Raw genomic sequence first — 25,075 nt, forward strand, 5'->3', positions numbered from 1 at the left:
GGCCTCTGTTTCTCATTCGGAAATTGAGAACCATAAAGTTACCTTCATAACATAATACATGTTAAGTGACTGGAGCAATTAGCATGTGGTAAATATTTACTAAATTTTAGTTATCAACTTCAAACTACTTAGTGGAAAAGAATTAGAGAGATATGAATTACAATGCAGAAATGAATATGCTCTGATGACAACTGTTGAGGGAGGAAGAAATTTTCCTCTACCCTTCTAGGTTCTTTCGGCTCATCTCATAATCAAGTTTACATGACACGTATTTACAAGAGAAAATAACAAAATTTAATTATATACGTACGTCTGAGACCCCACATACAGGATAAGTTGAGAGACAGAAAAGGAAAACATGGTATATACGACATTCTGAGCTAAGGGATGAGGTAAGATGTCCTGATACTTCAGAAGAGAGGAGGGTAATTCACAGGATGATAAGGAGAGCAGATGTTCAGTAATTAGAAACTTGCCTTGCCCTATAGACAGGTCACAAAAATTATTTCTGGCAATAACTCTTATTGTGAGCAAGGCCACAAATAACTTTCTTTTAGGGAGAGGTAAAACTTTCTCTTGAGCCTGCAGGATCTCAACTACCTTCAGCTCAAAATGATCCACATGCCAAGATAGCACATCTTGGGGAGGCCTGTTCTGAACTGCTTCACCACTATGTGATGACCTTCGATGTCTTGCATGTTTCATTTTCCTTAAACAGATAATTTGTGATATTCAGTGTGAATGGTAAGAAACCCCTAGGCATATGATACCAAATGGTGGCTCTTATGCTTGTAAATATAGAGGAATTTAATAATGGGAGAGCAGGAAAGGGAGAAAAAGTCTAAGTCCTAGTGTATTCAGAACTTTTTCTTCTGCTATCTGTGACCCTTGTACTACCCTCAGCCTCTCTCAGCAGCAACAGGCTAGGAAAGGTCAGCCCAGGATAGAAACAATATTTCTAAACAAGAATGTAAAGCAAATTTCATCTTGAATTGAAAACTAAAACAAACCACGGTTTCTTGGAACGCTAAGCATTAATTTTTACTGATGCATAGACCAAAGCAAAGTTACCTTTACAAAAGCAAACAAAAACAAAACAGAACAAAAGCCACAAACGACCCCCCCCAAAAGAAACTAAAAACACAAGTAACAAGTAGTAACCCAAATAATTATAAAACAAAATATCTTATTTGCAACTAGTGAACCAAAATAAAACTATCTTACTACCATATAAAATTGTAGGCTTTTTAAGATTAAGATTTGGGTCTTTCATTTATTCATTCATTCATTCATTCATTCATTCATTCATTCATTCATCTGTTTATATATGATCTCCTAAAAATATTTAGGATAACGCTTGCTGTACATTTTGTTTTTAATTTCTACTTTTTGAATTGAACATGGCTTGAGTCCCTCTATACTGAATCCTATTTCAAGAGAAATTATAATACAGACTTCCAGCTATTTTCAATGCTTGCAAAGGTCATATATAAGGTCATTCAATGTGAATAAGATGTTGGGAGCACCAGCACTGTGGCATTTATTGTACATAAGTCAGGCAGTTTAAGCTTATGTTGTGTAAATTTCACAATTCAGTACTCAAAGTGCTTTATTCTTTTCCCCAACTAGGAAGAATTCATGTCCCCCGACTAAAAAAAAAATTCATGTTCCCACACTTTGACATAAACATTCACCCTAATGTTAAGCATAAAAGGCTTTTTCTCATTATAAACTGAATAAATTTCCATACACCCTTTGTAAAATGATATATATAAATGCTGGGCTTAGACACCGAAAACTTAATCAAAATCTCATGTTGCTTCAGGGTAGTTGTATGTGAAATGCAATTTCCATTGTATTGAAATCTCCATCCTGTAAATATTTATGTATGTTCAAAATTGCTGATGTATTTGAAAAGTTTAATTAGCTTATACTCAAGGCACTAGAGAAAGGAAAATTTGCTTTCACAAAACATTTACATGTATTTATTCTGTCCACATAGAGTACTGCTTTCACGTGATCATGACATTTAATGTGAAGCTAACCCATTCCAGATTTGGTTCTAATGACCATATTAGAAGAAAAGTAATCAATAATCAATCCATCACTTTGATCACTGTACCTTTTTTCTCTGATTTATCGGAAACTTTTCCTCCAATTGGAGAGTAAGTAGTATCCATGGATTCGGTACCTCTGTTCCCCTTGCTAACTCCATTTTCATAGAGCTGTCCTTCAACTGGTTGCAACTGCCAAGTCAGGCCGAACAAATGTACTGCTGCAAGAAAACAAGCCATATACCAACTTATTCCAGACTCGCTGAGGTCTCTAAACCAGCTGTCCCTTTGTACCTAAAAATGTCATGATCAGTTTTCTTTTAGTTAGGCCAAGCTACTACATCACATATGTAGCAGCTACTTTTCTAAGTAGCTGTTGCTAAAATTTTGAGACTTAAGCTATCCTAGTGACAGGATTAGAAGTTAGAATATTAAACCACTACAGCAGGATTGGATTCTGCTTCTCAGTGCTGTGACCCTTCCCTTTTCATCTCCCTTAGTCATTAACTCTAGTTTGCATATGGAAACTGCAGAGTAATGGTGGACAGGTTATCACAAGTTCATGGGAGACCTTCACTATGGCTCTGATTCAATTCAATTCAGAAAATATTTCCTGAGTGCCTAGTATGCATAAGGGCCTATGATAGCTGCTGCAGATGTTAAAATCTAGATGCCTATTAGGGTAGGAGTTAGTAGTAATATAAGTATAAAAGAACTATGAACTATAATATAATGCAAAATAATTGACATGATACAGGTTCAAATTGCTATCAGAGTATTAAAAAAACACTCAGTGTTGATCAGCATGTAGGAAAATGGGTATTATCATGCACTTTTGATGAAGGTATAAAAATATCAACTTTTGGGAAGGCAATGTGGCAGCATTTTTTTTAAAAAAACACTTAAAAATTTGGCTTACCCTTCTAACCAACAATTCAATTTCTAGGAATCAACTATGAATATATCCCAAACTACAAGGCATTTCACTGTCATATTTAAAAACTAGTAGAAAGTTATGATCAATCTAAATATTCATCAAAAAGAGGTTAATTAAATAACTGGTAATATACAAATAATACAAGATTACATGGATAGTAAATCACGTTGGAGAAGACTATGTCATGGCATGGGGAATATTTATAATTTAGCAAATGAAAAACATCAGGCTACTAAACAGTATGAATAGTACAATCTATATATATATATATATATATATATATATATATATATATATATATATATATATAGTGTGTGTGTGTGTATGTGTGTGTGTGTGTAAATGTGTTATGTCTGGAGAAAGCGTTGGAAGGATATATAACAACATGATAACAGTATAGAAGGTTTTAATTTTCTTCTTTCTGATTTCTGTATTATCTATATTTTTTACAATGAACATGTGTGATGTTTGCCATATGAGGAAAAGTAAATTTTTGTTTTTTAAAAAAATGGTTTAAAGAAACAATAGATTAAAATTGGCTGGGCTGATCAGAGATGATTTAATGAAGGAAGTAGGATTAGAGATGGACCTTGAAGGATGTGTAGGGCTTTGACAAGGGTGTGTGACGAAGGGGCAGGTTATACCAAAAAAATGACTTTCTAAAACACCGGAAGTCTTTGAGGCAAAAGAAATTGCCAGGGTAGGCTTGAGTTCAGCTATATATATAGATGGTAGTGAAAGTTAAGGCTGGAAAGCTAGATTAGGGCCATATTGTGGAGGAAATTGAATGCCATGCTTAGATATTTTGATTTTTTAAAAGTTTATTGGGGTGACGATTGTTAGTAAAATTACATAGATTTCAGGTGTGCAATTCTGTATCACATCATCTATAAATCCCATTGTGTGTTCATCACCCAGAGTCAGTTCTCCTTCCATCACCATATATTTGATCTCCCTTACCCTCATCTCCCACCCCGTTCCCCCCTTACCCTCTGGTAACCATTAAACTATTGTCTGTGTCTATGAGTTTTTGTTTCTCATTTCTTTGTCTTGTTCTTTTGTTGTTTTTGGTTTATATACCACATATCAGTGAAATCATAGGGTTCTCTGCTTTTTCTGTCTGACTTATTTCACTTAGCATTACACTCTCAAGATCCATCCATGTTGTCACAAATGGTCCTATTTCATCTTTTCTTACCACCGAATAGTATTCCATTGTGTATATATACCACAACTTCTTTATCCATTCATCTATCGAAGGACATTTTGGTTGTTTCCATGTCTTGGCCACCACAAACAAAGCTGCAATGAACATTGGAGCACACGTGTATTTATATATAATGTTTTCAGATTTTTTGGAGAGGGATTGCTGGGTCATATGGTAATTCTATTCATAATTTTTTGAGGAACCTCCACACTGCCTTCCATAGTGCCTGCACCAATCTGCATTCCCACCAACAGTGTATGAGGGTTCCTTTTTCTCCACAGCCTCTCCAACACTTGTTACTATTTGTCTTGTTAATGATAGCCATTCTGACTGGGGTGAGGTGATATCTCATTGTGGTTGTTATTTGTATTTCTCTGATGATTAGTTTTGTTGAAAATTTTTTCATATGTTTATTTGCCCTTTGTATGTCCTCTTTGGAGAAATGTCTCTTCAGGTTCTCTGCCCATTTTTCAATTGGGTTGTTTCTTTTTTTGTGTTTGAGTTGCATGAGTTCCTTGTATATTCTGGATACTAGCCCCTTATCGGAGGCACTGTTTGCAAAAATCTTCTCCCATTCAGTTGGTGGCCTCTTTATTTTGTCAATGGTTTCTTTTGCTGTGCAGAAGTTTTAAGTTTCATATCGTCCCATTCGTTTATTTTAGCTTTTACTTCCATTGCCTTTGGAGTCAAATTCATAAAATGCTCTTTGAACCCAAGGTCCATAAGTTTAGTACCTATGTTTTCTTCTATGCAGTTTATTGTGTCAGGTCTTATGCTTAAGTCTTTGATACTTTTTGAATTAATTTTGGTACATGGTGACAGATAGCAAGATATTTGGATTTTATTTATTAGGAAACAGGCAGACATTGCCATTTTCTGAGCAGATGAGTAATATGATCAGTTTACTTTAGGACGATTAATTTGATAGCACAGGGGAACACTGATGGTTTCTCGGCAAATAAATGATATAATCAGAGCACCCTTTGTAGACAGATGAACCCAGTAGTTGGGAGAAGAATGAATTGGAAGTCTAAAGATCTAGCAATAACACAAATTGGGAAGGCATTGCAATAATCTAGGTGAGAAATGAATGTCTCAAGTATGGCAGTGGCAGTGGGAATGCAAAGGTAATTGCTTAAGGAGAAATTGCATAAATGTTATCTCAGCATTTGGCAACAAGCTCTGTGTCTGTGTGCATGTGTGCCCCTGCACTCTTGTGCTCATATGTTGGTGTGTGAGGGTGTGCATAGGGAAAAAGTGAAGGAAAAGGAGAAATCCAAAATGGTTAAGGTTTTGAGCCTGAGTAACTGAAAGCATGGTGGAATCATTAACAGACTTAGGGAATTCCACACTTAACCCAGCAATAGCTACAAATAGCTGGTGCTGGACATGTGTTCGTTGAATGATGATAAATTTGTTTGGGGCAGGCTAAGGTGATGGAAGATGTTGGGTTCATCAATGGACTATCCAGATAGTCATGTTTAACTCAGGAGGTTTGGAGATCTGAAGTTCTGGAGAAATATTAAGGCTGGAACAAGACTACAGAATCATGTATGCACAGGGGCAACAGTTGAAGGTGAGAGTGAATGAGGTCATTGAGGGGAGAGAATGTTAGGAGCAAAAAAATGCCTAGGACAGAAGCTGGAAAAATCCTTTTATTTGTTTTCTCATTGCAATTTTAAATATCAACCAAATTTTACCAAAAAGGAAAAAAAGTGAATCTGTTCATAAGCCATCTCATATTTCTCTTCATGTTCCTAGGCAAACAGATACCGTGTGTCTAACACTTATATAGTATATAAATTAGCAACTGAGAACAGGAAAGCTAGCCAGATAGGCTATTTAAAAATCATTTATTCACTTTTATTTGGAGCTAAAGATATTTCCAATACCTACCTTCTAATTTATCCTTAAAACTTTTAAGCATTTAAATGGTTTCTGCCCCTTTCTTTGGATTAAGGCCTGTGGTGCCCGATGAATTTCTCTTGCAATTATTGGAAACTTGAAACTCAAATGATAGTGGTTCTGAGTAAGGTACAGTACAGCAGGCTATAAAGCTATATTAGTGACATCCCTGAGATTTCCTTGCCAAATGACTCAAAGTATGGTTGGTTTAAAATAACTTGCTCCATTTTAAAGGTGTTTATCAGTTTTTGCCCCCCAAATAATTTGAATATGATGGATATTACACACTATATTTAAAATGTGTTTTATTCCTTCAGTTCAATTACTTTGTGAAATTAGATAAGCCATAAGGAACAAAAGGCATAGTAGTTCTCATTTTGAAGATCAAGGGGGCTATTTTATATTCTTTAAGTTAACCAGTTTCCTGAGAGCACTCAAAAATGAGAGAGAAAATGCATGTTTTGAGAATCACTTCAAAATAATAAGGTAAAGATTAATTTTTCACCATCAAATGAAATGGACTGCTTCCAGCCAATCATGACACGTAAAGTGGTATGGGTACATTTAGTAGAATACCCTTTGAGGATTGTAAAACTTTATACTTTTTTGCGTTTACTGTGATTTCCTCAGACAACAAGCTGTTTGCAATGTCTACTTGTATGACTGTGTAATGAAAGTTTAACCCACTTGCTACAGACTATGGTTACTATGGCAAGACTACTGGTCTTTTCTCTGCTCCAAATTGAATTCCATATAGTAACTTGTGAAACGAAGTCAAAAAGTACATTTATATGCAGGGTAAATGAGGTAACTCAGTAACTAATATTTGAGTTCCATTAGAAATAAATATTACTCTGTTCATACTAGGACCAGTGAATAAAATTATGTTGACTTATGGGACATACCAACACATCACTGCAAAGCTATGCTAGTACTTCTACTATGGGATGTATTTATTGATTCATTCAACAAATGTTTCAAAACATATGTTGGGCATACTGGGAATGCTGAGAACACAGGAAAAGGTAACAAGAATGTTTAAGAGACAGAATGGCAAAGGTACTAGCTGATCAATATGGATATTGGATATAAACAACCAATATAGCCTAACCAGGGCACACTGGTTGCATATCAACCTTGGCTAGAGGATGAAGAAGATACAGAGTCCTTAGCTTCTAGTGGATTCTCATCCAGATGTCTGCTATGTGTTTATAGCCACACTCTTTAGGCAAGTCCCCCAAACCAAAGTATAAATATTGTGACCCAACTGACTAGAATTAAGGATATAACTGGTAATGAACAAGGCAATGTTAAATTATTTTCATATATTGATTAAACAAATATTTTTTTTTGAGTGACTACATTGTGCCACGCACTGTTTTTCTCTAAATTTACAGCAGTGAATAAAATAATAATAATAAAAAAATCTCTACCCTTCCAGAACTCATATTAGAGGGTGATGGGTTAAGTAGGCAGTCAATGAATACAATATAATTAATATAATATAGCTGTATGGAAACAAAGAAACGAATAAATGAAATAATCTCAGGTGGTTAAATGCTATGAATTAAAAAAAATAAAAGTAATCAGCAAAGGTCTCTTGGAGGAGGTAATATTTGAATCAAGATTTGAATGAAGTGAAGCCATGTGAACGTCTAGTTGAATAACCCTCCATTGAGGAAGGAATAGAAATTACGTAAAACCCTGAGGCTTGTATGGTACGTGTGAGGAACACTAAGGAGCCCAGTGTGACTGGAGCTCAGTTAAGAAGGAGAAGAGTGGTAGGAAAACTCATAAACAGAAGGATTGGACCCATACTCTTATTATCTCTGTGCTATAACCAACTTCACAAACTGCTCACCAATAAACACAAGTGAGTAGAAAGAAAGTAATAAAACTAAAATCACAAATACTGAAATATATACCTACAAATGAGCATTGTTGATTACAGTAGATCTAATATAAGTGCTCCCTCCTGACCCCAAACAAAGTCAAAGTTCTTTTTCCTAAAGACATATAAAAATATACATCCTCAGTAAGTAGAGATGGACACCACCCAGATCTTTCAGAGAGCACCAGTCCCGTTATTTGCACTTCACTGAAATTTGATGGCTGGACAAAATGTGTATGCCTATTCAGATATTCCAGGAGTAATGTCTTTTCAGCTGATTAAGAATGCTAGGCCCTAATTCTCTAGTGCTGAACCCAGTACATTTTATAATTATTATCATTTTTGTTTTATCCAATTACAAGGAGCTATGCTCTGAAATTATAAATTTATTACAAAATTAAGGTAACAAATGGATTATCTCACTACCCCCAACTACCAAACTTAATCAAATACCTTAGATCTTAAGGCAGCCTGACTCCAGGAGCAGAAGTTCTTAACTTGTACATTTCTATAGGCTGCACCTCCAAGTCTCACACTTATTTCTCTGCACTTTCTTAGGGTCTTGGACTTTATTTCTCTTAACTAGGATTAATGGTCTCCAGTAATATTTATAATCAATAATGCTTCTCTACTCCATTCCCCTTCAAAAGGTAAATATTCACTTACAAGGAGAGACCATAGAAATGCTTCAGAAGTAAATGTAGAAAAATATGCTAAATGACCTAGGTCTATACTGGCCAATATGCTATAGCCACTCCTGCATGTGTCTATCGAGTACTTGGAATGTAGCTAGTCAGAGTCAAAGACAGTATGAAAGAATTTAAAATATCCAACTAATAATTTTTGTATTGATTACAGGTTGAAATTATATTTTGGATATATGTTAAGTTAAATAATTTTTAAATTTAAATTAATTCCACCTGTTTCTTTTTACTTTTTTAACGTGGCTAATATAAAATTTTAAATTACATATGTGGTTTGCATTGTGTTTCTATTGGACTGTGCTGATCTTGACTATTTATTAGGTTGGTGCAAAAGTAATTGCGATTTAAAAGGTTAAAAATAACTGCAAAAACCTCAGTTACTTTTGCACCAATGTAATAGAACACTTCACAAAGAGATATGGTGTTTCTCTTTTAGCACCCTAGCATAGAACCAACCATGTTATATTGAAGATACCTATTTATATGTCAGCCTCATCACTACTAAGCACCCAAAGTGCAGGGATCATGTCGTCTTCATCTTTTTATCCCCGGTATCTAACTCAGCACCTGGTAGTCAGGAAGTACTCTGCTTATACACTACTCCTAGGACTGTAAAGTGGTCAAGTGGCTTTGGAAAGCAATTTAGTGATATCTATCACAATTTAAATTGGAAATATTCCTTGACTAAGGAATTCTACTTCTAGGAATCTGTACTAAAGAAATAATCACATTGTGCATAAAGGACCATATACAAGGAAATTCATTATAGCATTGTTAAAATAATTAATTTGTTAACATGGTAAATAAAAAGAAAATAGAACCACCAATATATCCATCTAAACAGGATACTATGAAATCCTATGTAAGAATTAAAAGGACTGATACTGAGAAACTGTCAGTGTGGGGGAAACTAAAGATACATGACATCCAAATGCAGTGTTGGAATGGCAGATAGGATCCTGGAACAGAAAAAAAAAATCGTGGAAAAACTGGAGAAATCTGAATTAAACTCTCAGTTGAGTTAATAGCATCAGACCAGTGTCAATTTCTTACTTTTAATAACTGGATTGTGGTTATGCAAGATGTTAACGTTGGCAGAAGCCGAGTGACAGGTATACAGGAATTCTGTGCTACTTTTCAACTTTTCTGTCAATCTAAATTAATTTCAAAATAAAAAAGCCAAAAAGGAAGAAAAGGGACTGATCCAGTGATTTGCTGGGGCCGGCTTATACTGGTTTATAAGAGTCAACTGTACACATCTCTTCCCAATTCCACCCTTGGTGACTTTACATTGGTAGTTGAAATTGCCCATTGTGGGTGTATTAGCACTTCAGGAATCAGCAAATGCTGCAAGCCAAGGCTTTTTTTTTGTCCAGAGAGCTGGCTGTTAAACATTTATCAGCACACCAATGGGTGACTTATATGCACTGACATGGAAAGAGTTCTAAGATTTGTATGAACAATATTATAGAACAATACATATTCGACAATCCTATTTAAGTTAAGAAAACATGCATCTCCATATATGTAAATGCCCAGAAGGATAACTAGAAGGCTTAATACCAAACTAGGGAGATGGGAGAACTTCAACATTTTCAACATGATAGCATATTCATGCATTGTTACATAATAAAAAACATGAAGTGCTCTACAAACCTTGTTTTAAAGCTGTATGAATAGATGCATTGTTTTCTTCCATCTCTTTTAGTATTGTTTTCTGTTGAAAACAGAGCTTTTCAAAAAATTTTAAAGCAGCAGAACAATTCAGAAATTGAATATGAATAACTCCAAATACACAAAACAGAAGAAACAGAACTCTTTTGTTTGAAAGGGATTGAGGATCCAAAAGCCTTGTCCAAAAGTTCCAATGATATACGAGGTGTGATCAAACAATACAGTGAGTGAATGTTTAAATTAAAAAGAAAAATATTACAGTAAAAGACACATTGGCATTAATCCCCCTCAAAATACTCCCCCTCTCTTCCAACACACTTATTCCATCGTTCTTGCCACTTTCTGAAACAGTTCTGGAAGTCCTCTGTCATGAGTGTCTTTAGATGCACTGTCTTGGCTGCCCTGATGTCCTGACTCATTTTGACTTTGGGGAAGAACCAGAGTCCCACGGTGCCAGATTCAGTGAATAAGGTGGATGAGGACACACCATCATGTTTTTATTTGACAGGAACTGCCATGCCAGAAGCGATGTGTGACACAGAGACATTTTTGTAGTTTAAAATTTACTGGCCTAAAAAATTATCCTCAAAATATCTGAATAAGGAAAATATGTGTATTGTGAAAAATTCTTTTCAGGCAATTAAATTTATTGGAATATCATTATGGTGCTAATGTCAGGAGATATGAAACTTTCCATGTTATTCTGTATTTTTTGGTATTTTGTGTCCAACCTCTTACAGTTAATATTTGAATCTACTTAATAAGAAAGTAAATAGGGCTTTGATAATAAACATACAAGTAAATATTGAAATTACAGTATGTGTGAGGCAAATACAGCTTTGCTTTCAAGTAATTCATCTTGAATCTCAAAATGCACACATATTTAACTAAGGATGCTGTATCTATTTGTTGCAAGAATTTTTTGGTGTTATTGTCTAATTCTACTAAATAAACCTATTTAGAAAGTTTGAAATTTGTCTCACAAATAAAGTCCTGCCCATTATGGATAATGTCTTATGTTTCAAATCATGCCAAGACAAAAGCATGTGATATTTTTTCGAGATAATATTTTTCCTTTTTCAGAGCATTTTTTCCCCACCAGTTCCCTTACATACCTTGCTTCATGTTCCTTTAGGCAAAGGAAATCTACTGTTTTTGTACTTGACTTTCAAAGCTTGTCAAAGCTACAGATCTACTTGTATGTTGGACAGTTACCTTCCTGAAAAATATACCAAGTACATTACCCAGATGGTGAACCCTGATGATGATTTCAGGCTTTCAAGTTAACTCCTATGTGAATCTCACCAGACCAATACTTCAGTGGACACAGTGTGAAGCTAGATGCTTCCGCAATAAGAAACATCACTGCAAAAATAAATGCTACTTGAATTAAATACAGTAACTGCTAACATTCCATAAACCAGGTTATCTTTCCATCTTAAAATAAATCTCATTTTCATTACATTAAACATCAAATTGGTATATGAGTGAACTATAGCCCTCTGATAAATTACCTTCAAATCTTGGTTTTATCCATGTAATAACCAGATTACATGCAGGATTGAAAAACATTCGTTTTTAGAGAAGCAGTTTTCAAGAAATAAATAAAGGAAGTAATGCATGTTTATTTATGATGCCTTACTTTTGCCTCAGAAATTTCATTCAAGATTTCCATTTTTTTCTAAGGTTATACATACAAATTTTCTACTAAAATATTGTTTGTGCTTATACCACATCATGAACATAAATAAAATATACTCAAATGGTCCTTTTCAAAGCAATTTGAATGGAGTCAATATGGCTTTGAGATCTCTTTCAAACATTTTTAAAAGCCTGAAACGCTGTTGTCGGGTACAGGTAGAATATCCTTTGAAAGAAAATACTTCACTAATAAAAAAAAATAAAATAAAATAAAATAAAATAAAGCCAAGAAAGGCATTTTAACTTGAACAGTTTTATATAACACATTTTGCAACTTTGCCAAGGTGAAACAGTAAAATTAAATGCCAATTAAAGAAAAGTTTAAGATAGTACAACAGATGGAATGAGGACATCTTTCTTGTGCTCCACATATTTGAAACTCTACATTTGTTCTCCTAAATGAAATGAATTCTTCTCTATTGAAACATACTTTTTTTTTTTTTTTTACTTCATATGGTCCTGGCTTTATCCAATATCAAAACTAGAAAAGATTTTATCAAGGTAGTAAATCATTTTAATATCCCAGTGCTACATTACATTATCTTAAACTTTCATTTACTACATATTTTATAGTTTTCATTCCAAGTCTGCAGTAATATTTATAAATAACATCTCTATGTGGGTACCTATCACAGGTTTAATATATGATCTCCATTTGCAGGTGCATAACAGGCCCATCTGTGTCTTCCTTACCAGACAGACACAATTATTTAGCGTTTTCATCTCAAGTCACAGCGCCAAATAAGTGCTCTCCATAACTCAAACCTTATTTATTTTTGTATTATTATTTACTTTATGGAGTCAGGAGGTGTGAACAGTATAATGATGGGATACATTTTTTTCAAACAACAACAACAAAAACCAAGTAAATGAATAATGCAGCAGAAATATCAATTTAGCCAGGAATCAGCACTTTGATTATTTTTAAAAATCCTCCCCCCCCATTTTACTTCACTTTTTGCTCAATGAATTCTGCCTTTTACTATGGTCCAAATCACTACCTTTCACTTCATCATTATTGGTGATGGAAGTCTCTTAGAATCCTAAACAGTCTCTAACCCTCTTTTCTGATTGAAGTGCTTATGGGTAATAATATCCAGGTACTTTTAAAATGGTCCAGATAAAACTGGTGACTATGGAGAGTGAGAAATAGATCTACACAGAAGCTCTCTCTCTCCTCCTCTTACCCAGTTGCTCTGTATGTATTTACAGTTTTTTTTTAAAAAAGGAATATATTTGTTGATTTGTGTTCTCAACCCTTGGCAGCTGATGCTTTGAAACTCACTTTTTTATTTAACATCATGCCATCATAGGAATTGATACACATGTATTCTTCTGAATATTTTTTAGATTTTTAGATTTAAAAAAACCTTTATGTTACCTGATTATTCACAGTTAGCATTAAAGAGTAGGGCTTATATGAGGTTGGAGAGCCAGAAGATACATGAGAGAAGGTAGAAAACAAATGAGTGGTAGAAAACTATAGCTGGGTATGTACTGAGTGTTCTTGGATGCCTCATCAAATTTGATCAGATGGGGAGACACAGAGAATGAAGTGGAAGAGGTTATAATGACCCAGTTTCTTCTGGGTTTGAGGTGGTATTGTGACAGTGTTCTTCTGGAAGAGTCACCAATGTTTGGGCTTGATTCATGATCAGGGTCGTCAAGCTTTTTCTTCCTTCCATGCAATAATTATTTGTTGGCTGATAACTATGTATTAGTGTCCTAGGTGCTGAAGATACAAGAGTAACTGCTTGGTTAAAACAAACAAACAAACAAACAAACAAACAAACAAACAAACAAAAACCCTTGTCTTCCAGGATCTTACACTCTATCTAAAAGGAGGCAGTTGTTACGTGATAGTTAATAGCAGGAACTCTGGAGCCAAGGTGTCTTGTTTTAAATCTCAACTCTGCTACAGTTAGTAGCAGAGTGACCTTGAGCAAGTTAATCTCTGTGACTCAGTATTCTCACCATAAAATGTGCATAATATAGCACCTTCTCCATAGATTTCTTGTGAAGACCTTGTGAATCTATACATGTAAGGTACCTAGAAAAATGCCTGGCACATAATAAATGCTCAACAAATGTTAGCCATTATTATGAAACCTGATTAATTCTCCACTTAACCCAGACTTTCCAAAACCATCTAGGAAGTGGAGAAAAGCAGGTCATTTTCCCATTGCATCCTCTGTTTTCCTGTCCTTGAAGAGGTTTGTGTATTTACATTTTTCTGGAGAGAGCAATGTAGAGAGACTCAAATCTCTGAGATAACTGCAGCTGTCATCTTCACACAGCTGTATCGCAGAACAAAACAGAAAAAACAAAACAAAGAATAAACAAAAAACCTTCACCTAACTTTCTAATTCCAAATCTTTGACCTAATTTAGAAGTGACATTAAGTTCTCTCCTCAACTCCACCAACATTACCCAAAGCTGCTCATTTTGCTTTCTCCATCATCATGATCACTGTGGTTTGGAAGTTTTAGATTTTAGGTTCTCTTATTAAAAGGGTTCCAGAGGTTAGACCATCCCTAAGATTTGTAAAGTTGTCCTCATTTCTTAGTAAAGTGCAGTTTCTAGAAAGGTTAGAAAAAAGCAGTTAGATTCTCATTTTCTGAAACATACATGAGAATTCTCATGTAGCCGTATAGTATGAAATGGGTTCCAAGAAAATTTTCTGCTGAATTATGCAGCACAAGTACACATTCCTGGGTGATGGATTAAACTCTAGAAAATTGACATGTGTAGGTAAGGGAATATGTAACGTAATGAAATCATGGTATGTTAGAGCTCAGAAAGACCACAGACTAGTAGGGTATACTTTGGAAAAGAGGGGGGCAGTAACTTTACAGTGGAGAAAGCCGGCAAATACTAGCTCAGCTGAGTGATCAAGGTCAACGTAATCAATGATAGCATGTGCATGACAGCATATATCCTTGATGGGACGTAAAGCTAATGGCACCTCTATGATCTTTCTACTCGCAAGCCATAACCCCAGTCTAAATATGAGAACATTGTCAAAAATCAAATTAAGGGACATCCTGCAAAAAATTTGACTAATGCTACTCAAAACTGTCAAGATCATCTAGGAAACTGCCACAGACTAAAGGAAGCTAGAGAGATATGATGCTTAATATAAAATCCTATCCTGGATTAGACCGTGGAACAGAAAAAAGACAATGGGGGAAAACTTGTGAAAATTGGTTTCTTAGTTGTGACAAATTTACCATGATGATATAAGATGTTAACAATAGGAGAAACTAAATGAGGAGTATATGAGAATTCTCTGCACTATCTTTGTAAGTTTTCCGAAATCTGAAAGCATTCTAGAATTAACAGCTTATCTGGAAAAACAAAATACCACAGGTCAACCAATTGAATCAGTCTCGTCATTTTGTAGAAGAGGAAACTAAAAGCTAGAGAGAGGAAGTACTTTAGCCTGGGACACACAGACTAGCTTCTCTCTTACATAGGACCAAGAGAGAATGTGGTCTATTGCCTATATTCATTGACATTTAGAACCAAACTAATATGACTGGAATATTAGGATAACCTATAATATTAACCAATATTAAAGATTAAATTTTTATACAAACCAGTTGATTTTGCACAGAGGAAAACTCTGCTCTTTTCCACAGACTGATTGTTCAAACTAATTTTGTTCATCCACCTCAGATAAGTGCATAGGACAAGACTGAATGCTCTCTAACAATCTTCCATCAATTCAAAATAGATGAACATCAGTAGGATAATCTTTTAAATTTTATTTTCAATTTCTGTTGAAAATTAACATTACATTTGTTTCAGGTGTAGAGTATAGTGGTTACACATTTATATAATTTACAAAGTAATCCCCCCAATTAGTGTAGTGCCCACATATCACGTATCTTAATTATGCTGATTATTTTGTAACTATCAATTTTATTTTTATACATTTTACATTTTTTCCCTTTTTTATTACATTTATTGGGCTGACAATGGTTAGTAAAATTACCTAGGTTTCAAGTATATATTTCTATAATACATCCTCTATATATCACATTGTGTGTTCACTACCCAGAGTCAGTTCTCCTTCCATCACCATATATTTGATCCCCTTTACCCTCATCTACCACCAACCGACCTCCTTACCCTCTGATAACCACTAAACTATTGTCGTTGTCTATGAGTTTCTGTTTCTTTGCTGTCCATCTTGTTCCTTTGCTGCTTTCAGTTTTATATACCGCATATCAGTGAAATTATTCTCGACTTTTTCTGTCTGACTTATTTTGCTTAGCATAATAATTTCCAGATGCACCCATGTCGTCACAAATAGCAATATTTCATTGTGTACATATACGAAGGTCTGACAATGATGTTCATGAACTTATTCTAGAAAAAGTGCTACAATCCTCATCACTCAATATCACTATGGTCACATTTGAAGTACTCCACTTGGGAAGCTATGCACCAAAACCAACACCTAGTCCACTGTTCAAAGCAATTTTGGAACTCTTTCTGGAATGGCCATCAGAACTGTCATCGTATTACATTTGATGTCCTCAATGTCATAAAAATGCCTTCCTTTCAATATTTCCTTTATCTTTGGGTAAAGAAAGAAGTCATGAGGGGCCAGATCAGGTGAGTATGGAGGGTGTTCCAATACAGTTATTTGTTGACTGGCTAAAAACTCCCTCACAGACAGTGCCCTGTGAGCTGGTGTATTGTCCTGATGTAAGAGCCAAGAACTGTTGGTGAAAAGTTCACGTTGTCTAACTTTTCCACGCAGCCGTTTCAGCACTTCCAAATAGTAAACTTGGTTAACTGTTTGTCCAGTTAGTACAAATTCATAATGAATAATCCCTCTGATGTCAAAAAAAGTTAGCAATGTCATTACAACAAGTTTGCAAACTTAGTTGGCAGAACTCGGTTTACCACATCTTCTTTATACAATGATCTATCAAAAAATACTTTGGTCGTTTTCATGTCTTGGCCACCACAAATAATGCTGCGATGAACATTGGAATACATGTATCTTAACGGATAAACATTTTCAGATTTTTTGGGTAAATACACAGGAGTAGCGGTTGCTAGGTCACATGGTAATTCTATTTTTAATTTTTTGAGTAACCTCCACACTGCCTTCCATAGCGGCTGCACCAGTCTGCATTCCCACCAACAGTGTATGAGGGTTCCTTTTTCTTCACAGCCTCTCCAACACCTCTCGTTATTTTTCTTGTTGATAGCCATTCTAATAGATGTGAGGTGATAACTCCTTACAGTTTTGATTTGCATTTCCCTAACAGCTATTGAAGTTGAGCATTTTTTTTTGTCTTGTGTCTATTAGCCGTTTTTATGTCTTTTTTGGGGAAGTGTCTTTTCAGGTTCTCTGCCTGTATTTTAATTGGATTGTTTTCTTGTTTTTGAGTTGTAAGAGTTCTTTATATATTTTGGATATTAGCCCCTTATTGGAGGTTTTCTTTGCAAATATAGTTTCCCATTTGGTGGGTTGCCTCTTTATTTTGTTGATTGTTTCATTTGCTGTGCAGAAGCATTATAGTTTGATATGGTCCCATTCATTTATTTTACATTTTCTTCCCTTGCCTTTGAGGTCAAATTCATAAAATCCTCTTTGAACCCGAAGTCCATAAGTTTGGTACCTATGCTTTCTTTTATGCAGTTTATTGTTTCAGGTCTTATGTTTAGGTCTTTGATCCATTTTGAATTTTTTTTTGGTATATGGTGACAGACAGCAGTCTAGTTTCATTCTTTTGCACGTGGCTTTCCAATTTTCCCAGCACCATTTATTGAAGAGGATTTCTTTTCTCCATTATATGTTTTTAGCTACTTTGTCAAAAATTATCTGCTCATATGTGGGTTCATTTCTGGGTTTCAAATTTTATTCCATTAGACTGTGTGTCTGCTTTTCTGTCAATACCATGCTGTTTTGATTATTGTTGCTCTGTAACACTAGCTAAAGTCAGGGAGTGTTTTACCTTCAGCCTTGTTCTTTTTTCTTAGAAGTGCTGTTGTGCTATTCGGGGATTTTTGTGATTCCATAAAAATCCGATGATTCTTTTGTTCTATTTCTTTAAAAAAGGTCATTGGGATTTTGATGAGGATTGCATTAAATCTATATATTGCTTTGGCTAATATGGACATTTTAAACATATTGATTCTTCCAATCCATGAACACAGAATGTGTTTCCATTTCTTTGTGTCATTACATTTCTTTTAAAAAATGTGTTATAGTTTTCAGTGTATAGGTCCTTTATATCCTTTGTTAAATTTATTTTTAGGTATTTTATTGTTGAAATTGCAAAATTATTTTTTTTACTTATTTTTCTGAAATTTTGTTGTTAGTATACAGGAATGCAATGGATTTTTGTACATTGATTTTGTAGCCACAACTTTACTGTATTCATTTATTGTTTCTAATAGCTTTTTGGTGGAATCCTTAGGGTTTTCTATATAAAGAATCATGTCATCTGCAAAAAGTGAAAATTTAACTGCTTCATTCCTACTTTGGATGTATTTTATTTCTTTTTCTTGCCTGATTTTTCTGGCTAGGACTTCCAATAATATATTGATTAACAGTGGTGACAGGGGGCAACACTGTCTTGTTCCTTAACGTAGAACAAAAAGCTTCAGTTTTTCACTGTTAATTATTGTATTAGCTGAGGGTTTGTTGTATATGGTTTATATTATGTTACGGTATTTCCCTTCTATACCTATTTTATTAAATGTTTTAGCCACAATTGGATGTTGTATCTTGTCAAATGCTTTTTCTTCATCTATTAATATTATCATATGATTTTACCTTTTATTTTGTTTGTTTGGTTTATCACATTGCTTGATTTGCGTATGTTGAAACAGCCTTGTTCCCCGGGGTAAACCCCACTGACCATGATGTATAATCTTTTTAATGCATTATTGCATTCGATTTGCTAGAATTTTGTTTAGGATTTTTGCATCTGTATTCATCAGAGATATTGGTCTGTAGTTTTATTTCTTTGTGTTATCCTTATTAGGTTTTAGTATCAGGGTAATGTTGGCCTCATAAAATGAGTTAGGAAGTATTGCCTCTTCTTCAATTGTTTGGAAGTGTTGAGGAGGACAGGTGTTAGATCCTCTTTGAATGTTTGGTAGAATTCACTAGTGAAGCCATTTGGTCCTGGACTTTTGCATTTGGGAAAGTTGTGGATGACTGATTCAGTTTCCTTACTGTTGATATGTCTATTTAGATTTTTCTGGTTTTTCATGATTCAGTCTGGGAAGGCTACATATTTCTATGAACTTTTCCATTTCTTCTAGGTTATTGAATTTGGTAGCATATAGTCCTTCATGCTATTCTTGGGTGATCCTTTGCATTTCTATGGCATCTGTGATACCTTCCCCTCATTCATTTCTGATTTTGTTTATTTGCGTCTTTTCTCTTTTCTTCTTAGTGAATCTAGCCAAGGGTTTGTCAATTTTATTAATCTTTTCAAAGAACCAGCTCTTTGTCTCATTAATTTTTTCTAATGTCTTTTTGTTCTCTATTTCATTTAGTTTTGCTCTAATTTTTATTATTTCCCTCCTTCTGGTGAGTTGGGTTTCCTTTGTTCTTCTTTTTTCTAGTTCTTTTATGTGTAATGTTAGGTTGCTTATCTGGGATTTTTTCTTGTTTCTTGAGCCAGGCCTGTAATGAAATAAATTTCCCTCTTAGAACTACTTTCTCTGCATCCCAATAATTTTGATAGGATGTATTTTCATTCTCATTTGTTTCTATGTATGTTTTGATCTCTCCCCTTATTTCTTCTTTGACCCAGTCATTTTTTAGAGCATGTTGTTTAATCTCCATATATTTGTAGTTTTTCTTGCTTTCTTTTCATAGTTTTTGTCCAATTTCAAAGTCATGTGATCAAAGACTGTGCTTGGTGTGATTTCAATCTCTTTAAATTTGCTGAGGCTAGTTTTATGTCCTAACATATGGTCTATACTTGAGAATGTTCCATGTACACTAGAAAAAAAATGTATAGTCTGGTGTTCTAGGATGAATTGCTCTATAAATATCAATTATACCCATTTTGTCTAACGTGTCACTTAATGCTAATATTTCCTTACTGGTTTTCTGTTTGGATGATCTATCTATAGATGGTGATGACCTGTTTAGGTTCCCTACTATAATTGTGTTTTGGTCAATTTCTCCCTTTAGTTCTGTTCATAATTGCTTTATATATTTTGTGCTCCCTGATTGAAAGCATATATTTTGATAAGTATTATGTCTTTTTGTTGTATTGTCTCCTTTATCATTATGAAATGTCCTTCTTTGTCTCTTCTTACCTTTTTTTATCCTGAAATCTGTTTCACATGATATAAGTATGGGTAAAACTGATTTTCTCTGGATGCCTTTTGCTTGGAGTGTCAATTTTCATCCTTTTACTTTGAGTTTATATTTGTCCTTGCAGCTGAGATGCATCTCTTGAGGGCAACATATTGTTGGGTTTAGTTTATTGATGCAGTCTGCTACTCTGTGCCTTTTTATTGGTGAGTTCAGACCATTTACATTTAAGGTGATTATTGATATATGAGGATTTCCTGTAGCCTTCTATCTTTTGTTTTCTCATAGCTCGGTATATCCATTTATTTGTTTTGTTTTGTTTTGTTGCCTTTTTGTTGCTATCTGTTATTTTAGTGTGGTGGTATTGCATGATATTTCCCTCTGTTTCTTCTTTTTTATATTATATATCTCACGTCTGGATTTTTTTTACAGTGGTTATGTTAAATTTATGTTAAAGAAAGTGTTATATATACAGTAGCCCTTTTTCTCCAGCATGCTTCTTATCTCCATTCCGCTTTGCAGATTCAGACCTTTACTATCTCCTCTTCTATGTTTTTGTTGTCACAAGTTATCCCTATTAATGCTGTGAGTTGAATTGTGAGATGCAGTAGCAAGTGTCTTTTTCTTCCTTTCCTTTTTAAAAAACGTTTTTATGTCCTTTACCTTTACGCTATGTTTAAGTGTACAGTGCCCTATTTTGCATAGTGCTCGCTATTCCCTGCTTCTGTCTGTTAGTAAACTTGCTCATGGTTTTATATTCTTTTGATTTTTTGTTGCAGGTCAAATAACCTCCTTCAATATTTCACGTAATGTAGGTGTAGGATATGCGTTAGAAAATTCCCTCAGTTTCTGTATGTCTGAAAGGTCTTTATTCCTCTTTCATATCTAAATGATAATTTTGCAGGATGTATTATTCTTAGCTGAAAATTTCTCCCATTCACTAGTTTGAATACTTGATTGCACTCTCTCCTGGCTTGTGGAGTTTATGCAGAAAAGTCTGATGATAGTTTAATGGGTTTTTCCTTATAGATTCCTGCTTTTTTTCCCTGGATGCCTTGTGAATTCTTTCTTTGTCATTAATTTTTGACAACTTCAATACAATGTGACTTGGAGAAGGCTTGTTGGGATTGAAGTAATTAGGTGTTCTGTTTGCTTCTTGGATTCGAGGATACAGTTCTGTCCACAGTTTTGGGGAGTTCTCGTTGACTGTTTGAATACAGTCTCTGTTCCCTTCTTGCTGTCGTCTCTTTCCAGCATACCCATTATTGTTATGTTGCTCTTTCTAATGAAGTCAGAATATTCTTGTAGCGTTCTTTCATTTCTTTTAGTTCTCAAGTCTCTCTCTTCTTCCATATGTGTCATTTCCAGATTTCTATCTTCAATATCACTATTTATTTCCTCCCTCTAATCAGCTCTATTTCCTAAGCTGGCTATTTCACTCTTCATCTCTTTTATTGCGTTCCTCATCTCCAGAATTTCTATTTGGTTCTTTTTTCAACATTTCCATCTCTTTGGTAAAATATTCACTTTGTTTGTTGATTTTGTTTCTGACTTTCTTAAACTGCCTATCTGAGTTTTCTTGTATCTCATTGAGTTTTATCAGAACTGCAATCTTGAATTCTCTGTCATTTAAGACGTATATTTCCATGCCTTCAAGTTCGTTTTCTGGATACTTTGTTTCATTTTGTTTCTGAGCTGCCTTGTTAACTTGGTTAGCCATGGCAATTAATGAACTATTATTTCTCTTCCTGGGAGTGAGTTCTGCAGCAGGTTGATATGAAGATGTCTTTCTTTTGCTTTCCTGTAGGTGTTGCTGGAATGTTTGATTTTCTCTCCTGCTGCAGGCTTTTGTTTTCTTTCATGCTATAGTGTTTTATTTACTCTTGTGCTGTTCCAGCTTCTCATGTGATGGGGGGGGTCCTGGAAGGTGGGTTTCTGCTCTATGAGCAGGTTACCTGGGTCTCAAGGCACTGCCCCCTTGGAAAGATGTGGTAGGCAATAGAATTTTGGACTTCTGAAAGTTCTGCCACTATAGCCCAAAGCAGAGCCTGTGTGTCTCAGCAGCTCTGGCTTTCCCTGTAGGTATCTGCCTGGAAAGGTGGGTGGTGGGTGGGTTGTGAGATGTTGCTGGTGTGGTTGTGGCTCCGAGTAGTGCAACTTCCAGCCCACAGGTGTCTCGCCCCTATAGCTCCTTTCCTGTCACAGGAAGTAGCTGCATTGGTGGTCTCCTGCAGGACTGTCTCTATAGTTCTCAGGGCTGTAGATATTCTGTTATTTAATTTGACACTGCTACAGTTTCTTCTGAAGCCCACTTCTGTGACTGGGACGGTGGAATAGAGGTGAGCTCTGGGAGGGTGGGGGGCCGTTGGCCTTTGTTTTCTGTTTTCTGCCTGGCAGTGAGGGCTTAAACCACAGTTCTCAGTCTTCTGTATTTGGTCTTTGCTCTGAGGTCTCTGCCCCAAATGTTGGGCTCAGCCGTATTATATGCTGATCCCTCAGGCAGGACTGTGGCCCACAGGGAGTGAGCCTACAGCCTGAATTCTTCCCTCTCCTGAGACTACAGTGAGCTCTGGATGGCGTCATGGAGCCCATGGCCAATATCTCTGCACTTTGTCCTTCTCTCCTTTCTTGCTCCACCGATCTGCTCACCTTCAGATGATTCGATGCACAGATCTCTCAGATGTACTTGTGTGTTGCTTAGGTTGTCCTTTGTTGAATTACAGCTGTTCAATTTGTTGTAAATTCCAGGGCATATTTCAAGAAGCACTCCTCACACTGCCATGTTTGTGACCAGTATTCTTCTAACTATCAATTTATACATCTTAATACCTTCAACATTTTCACCCAACACCCAACCCCATCCCATTAGACAACCATCAGTTTCCTCTCTGTTTCTGTTTGTTTATTCATTCATTTTGTTCATTGTTAGTTATTATTAGTTTCAGGAATACAAAACAACATAATGATTAGGCAATTACAACCCTCACAAAGTAATAACCCCACCAAGTCTCCTACCCATCTGACATCATACATAGCTCTTACAATACCCAATACCATTGATTATATTCCTTATGCTGTAGGTTTCATAATATATATATATATATATATATATATATATATATATATATATATATATATATATATATATAGAGAGAGAGAGAGAGAGAGAGAGAGAGAGAGAGAGAGAAATATGGTGAATGCTGCTGCCGAGTGCTAGCCAATGTAAAGGCAGGGATCTTCAATATGGGAAGTGGCACATTGAACCTTAGTAAGAGTGTGTGACAAGTTTCAACTTGTTCTGTGCAGTTAGAGGTATGTGAGCTACGGTTGAGAGAGGGTGTGGACTAAAGTGTGCCATAAATCATCCTCCATCATGGCAATGCTCCCTGTCACACCACATTGCTTCTGGTATATGGCAATTTCTGTCAAATAAAAACATTACAGTGTGTCCTCATCCACCTTATTCACTGGATCTGATACTGCAACTTCTGGCTATTCCCCCAAGTCAAAATGACCAGGAAAGGTAAACATTTTGAATCGATTCAGGATATCAAGGCAGCCATGATAGTGCAACTGAAGACACTCACAAAAAAGGACTTCCAGAACTGCTTCAGAAAGTGGGAAGAATGATGGGATAAGTGTGCTTGAAGTGAGGGGGAGTATTTTGAGGGGTATTAATGACAACGTGTCTTTTACTGTAGTATTTATTTTTAATTTAAACATTCACTGGATTGTTTGATCACACTCCATGTATATGTATATGTATATGTATATGTATATGTATATGTATATGTATATGTATATGTATATGTATATGATCTATCTATATCATCTATATCTATAGCTATCTATATCTGTCTATCTATCTATCTATCTATCATCTATCTATCTTCTGTATATATTTAATTGTAGTTGATATTCAATAGTACTTTATATTAGTTCCAGGTGTATAGCACAATGGTTAGGCATTTATATAATCTATGAAGTTATCTCTCCGATAAGTTCCGTACCCATGTGACACCCTACATAGTCTTTACAACATTATTGACTATATTCCGCATACTGTGTTTCACATCCTTGTGACTATTTTATGACTACCAATTGGTACTTCTAATCCCTTCAGCTTTTCCTCCCATCCCGCAACTCCCATCTCATCCAGCAACCATCAGTTTGTTCTCTGTTTTTGTTTTGTTTGTTCATTTATTTTGTTCTTTTTTAAATTATTAGTTTCGGGTACACAAAGCACCACCATGATTAGACATTTGCATCCCTCACAAAGTGATAACCCCACCAAGTCTACTACCTATCTACCTTCATACATAGCTCTTAAAGTAGCATTGACTATGCTATACTTTACATCCCATGACTATATATATATAATATATATACTGTACCAATTTATATATACATTTGAAATTCAATATTATTTTATATTACTTTCAGGTGTACAGCAAAGTGGTTACATATTTATATAATCTATGAAGTGATCCCACTGATAAGTCCAGTACCCGTCTGATACCCTACATAGTCTTTACAACATTCTTGATTATATTCCCCATACCATATTTTACATTCCCATGAGTATTTTTTGACTACCAATTTGTACTTCGTAATCACTTCACCTTTTCCAGCCATCCCCCAAGCCCCCAGCCATCTAGCAACCATCAGTTTATTCTCTGTATTTTTTAGTCTATGTC

General features: G+C 35.2%; 1 protein-coding gene across 13 annotated transcripts in view; it reads right to left on the bottom strand.

The window, feature by feature from the left end:
• The window catches only part of TENM1 (teneurin transmembrane protein 1), a 1,181,603-nt gene that overhangs the window by 425,642 nt on the left and 730,886 nt on the right, over window positions 1-25,075 (bottom strand). For 11 of the 13 annotated variants that reach the window (XM_074324280.1, XM_074324286.1, XM_074324289.1 and 8 more), the window contains one exon: window positions 2,123-2,275. The exons of 1 other annotated variant lie outside the window; for it this stretch is intronic. In XM_074324280.1, the coding sequence (XP_074180381.1) occupies window positions 2,123-2,275 (153 nt within the window). The remainder of the gene's footprint in view (window positions 1-2,122; window positions 2,276-25,075) is intronic. One more of the 13 variants, XM_074324285.1, reaches the window with a different exon arrangement.

The sequence above is a fragment of the Rhinolophus sinicus genome, chromosome X (assembly GCF_036562045.2).
Source record: "Rhinolophus sinicus isolate RSC01 chromosome X, ASM3656204v1, whole genome shotgun sequence".
Lineage (NCBI taxonomy): Eukaryota > Metazoa > Chordata > Mammalia > Chiroptera > Rhinolophidae > Rhinolophus > Rhinolophus sinicus.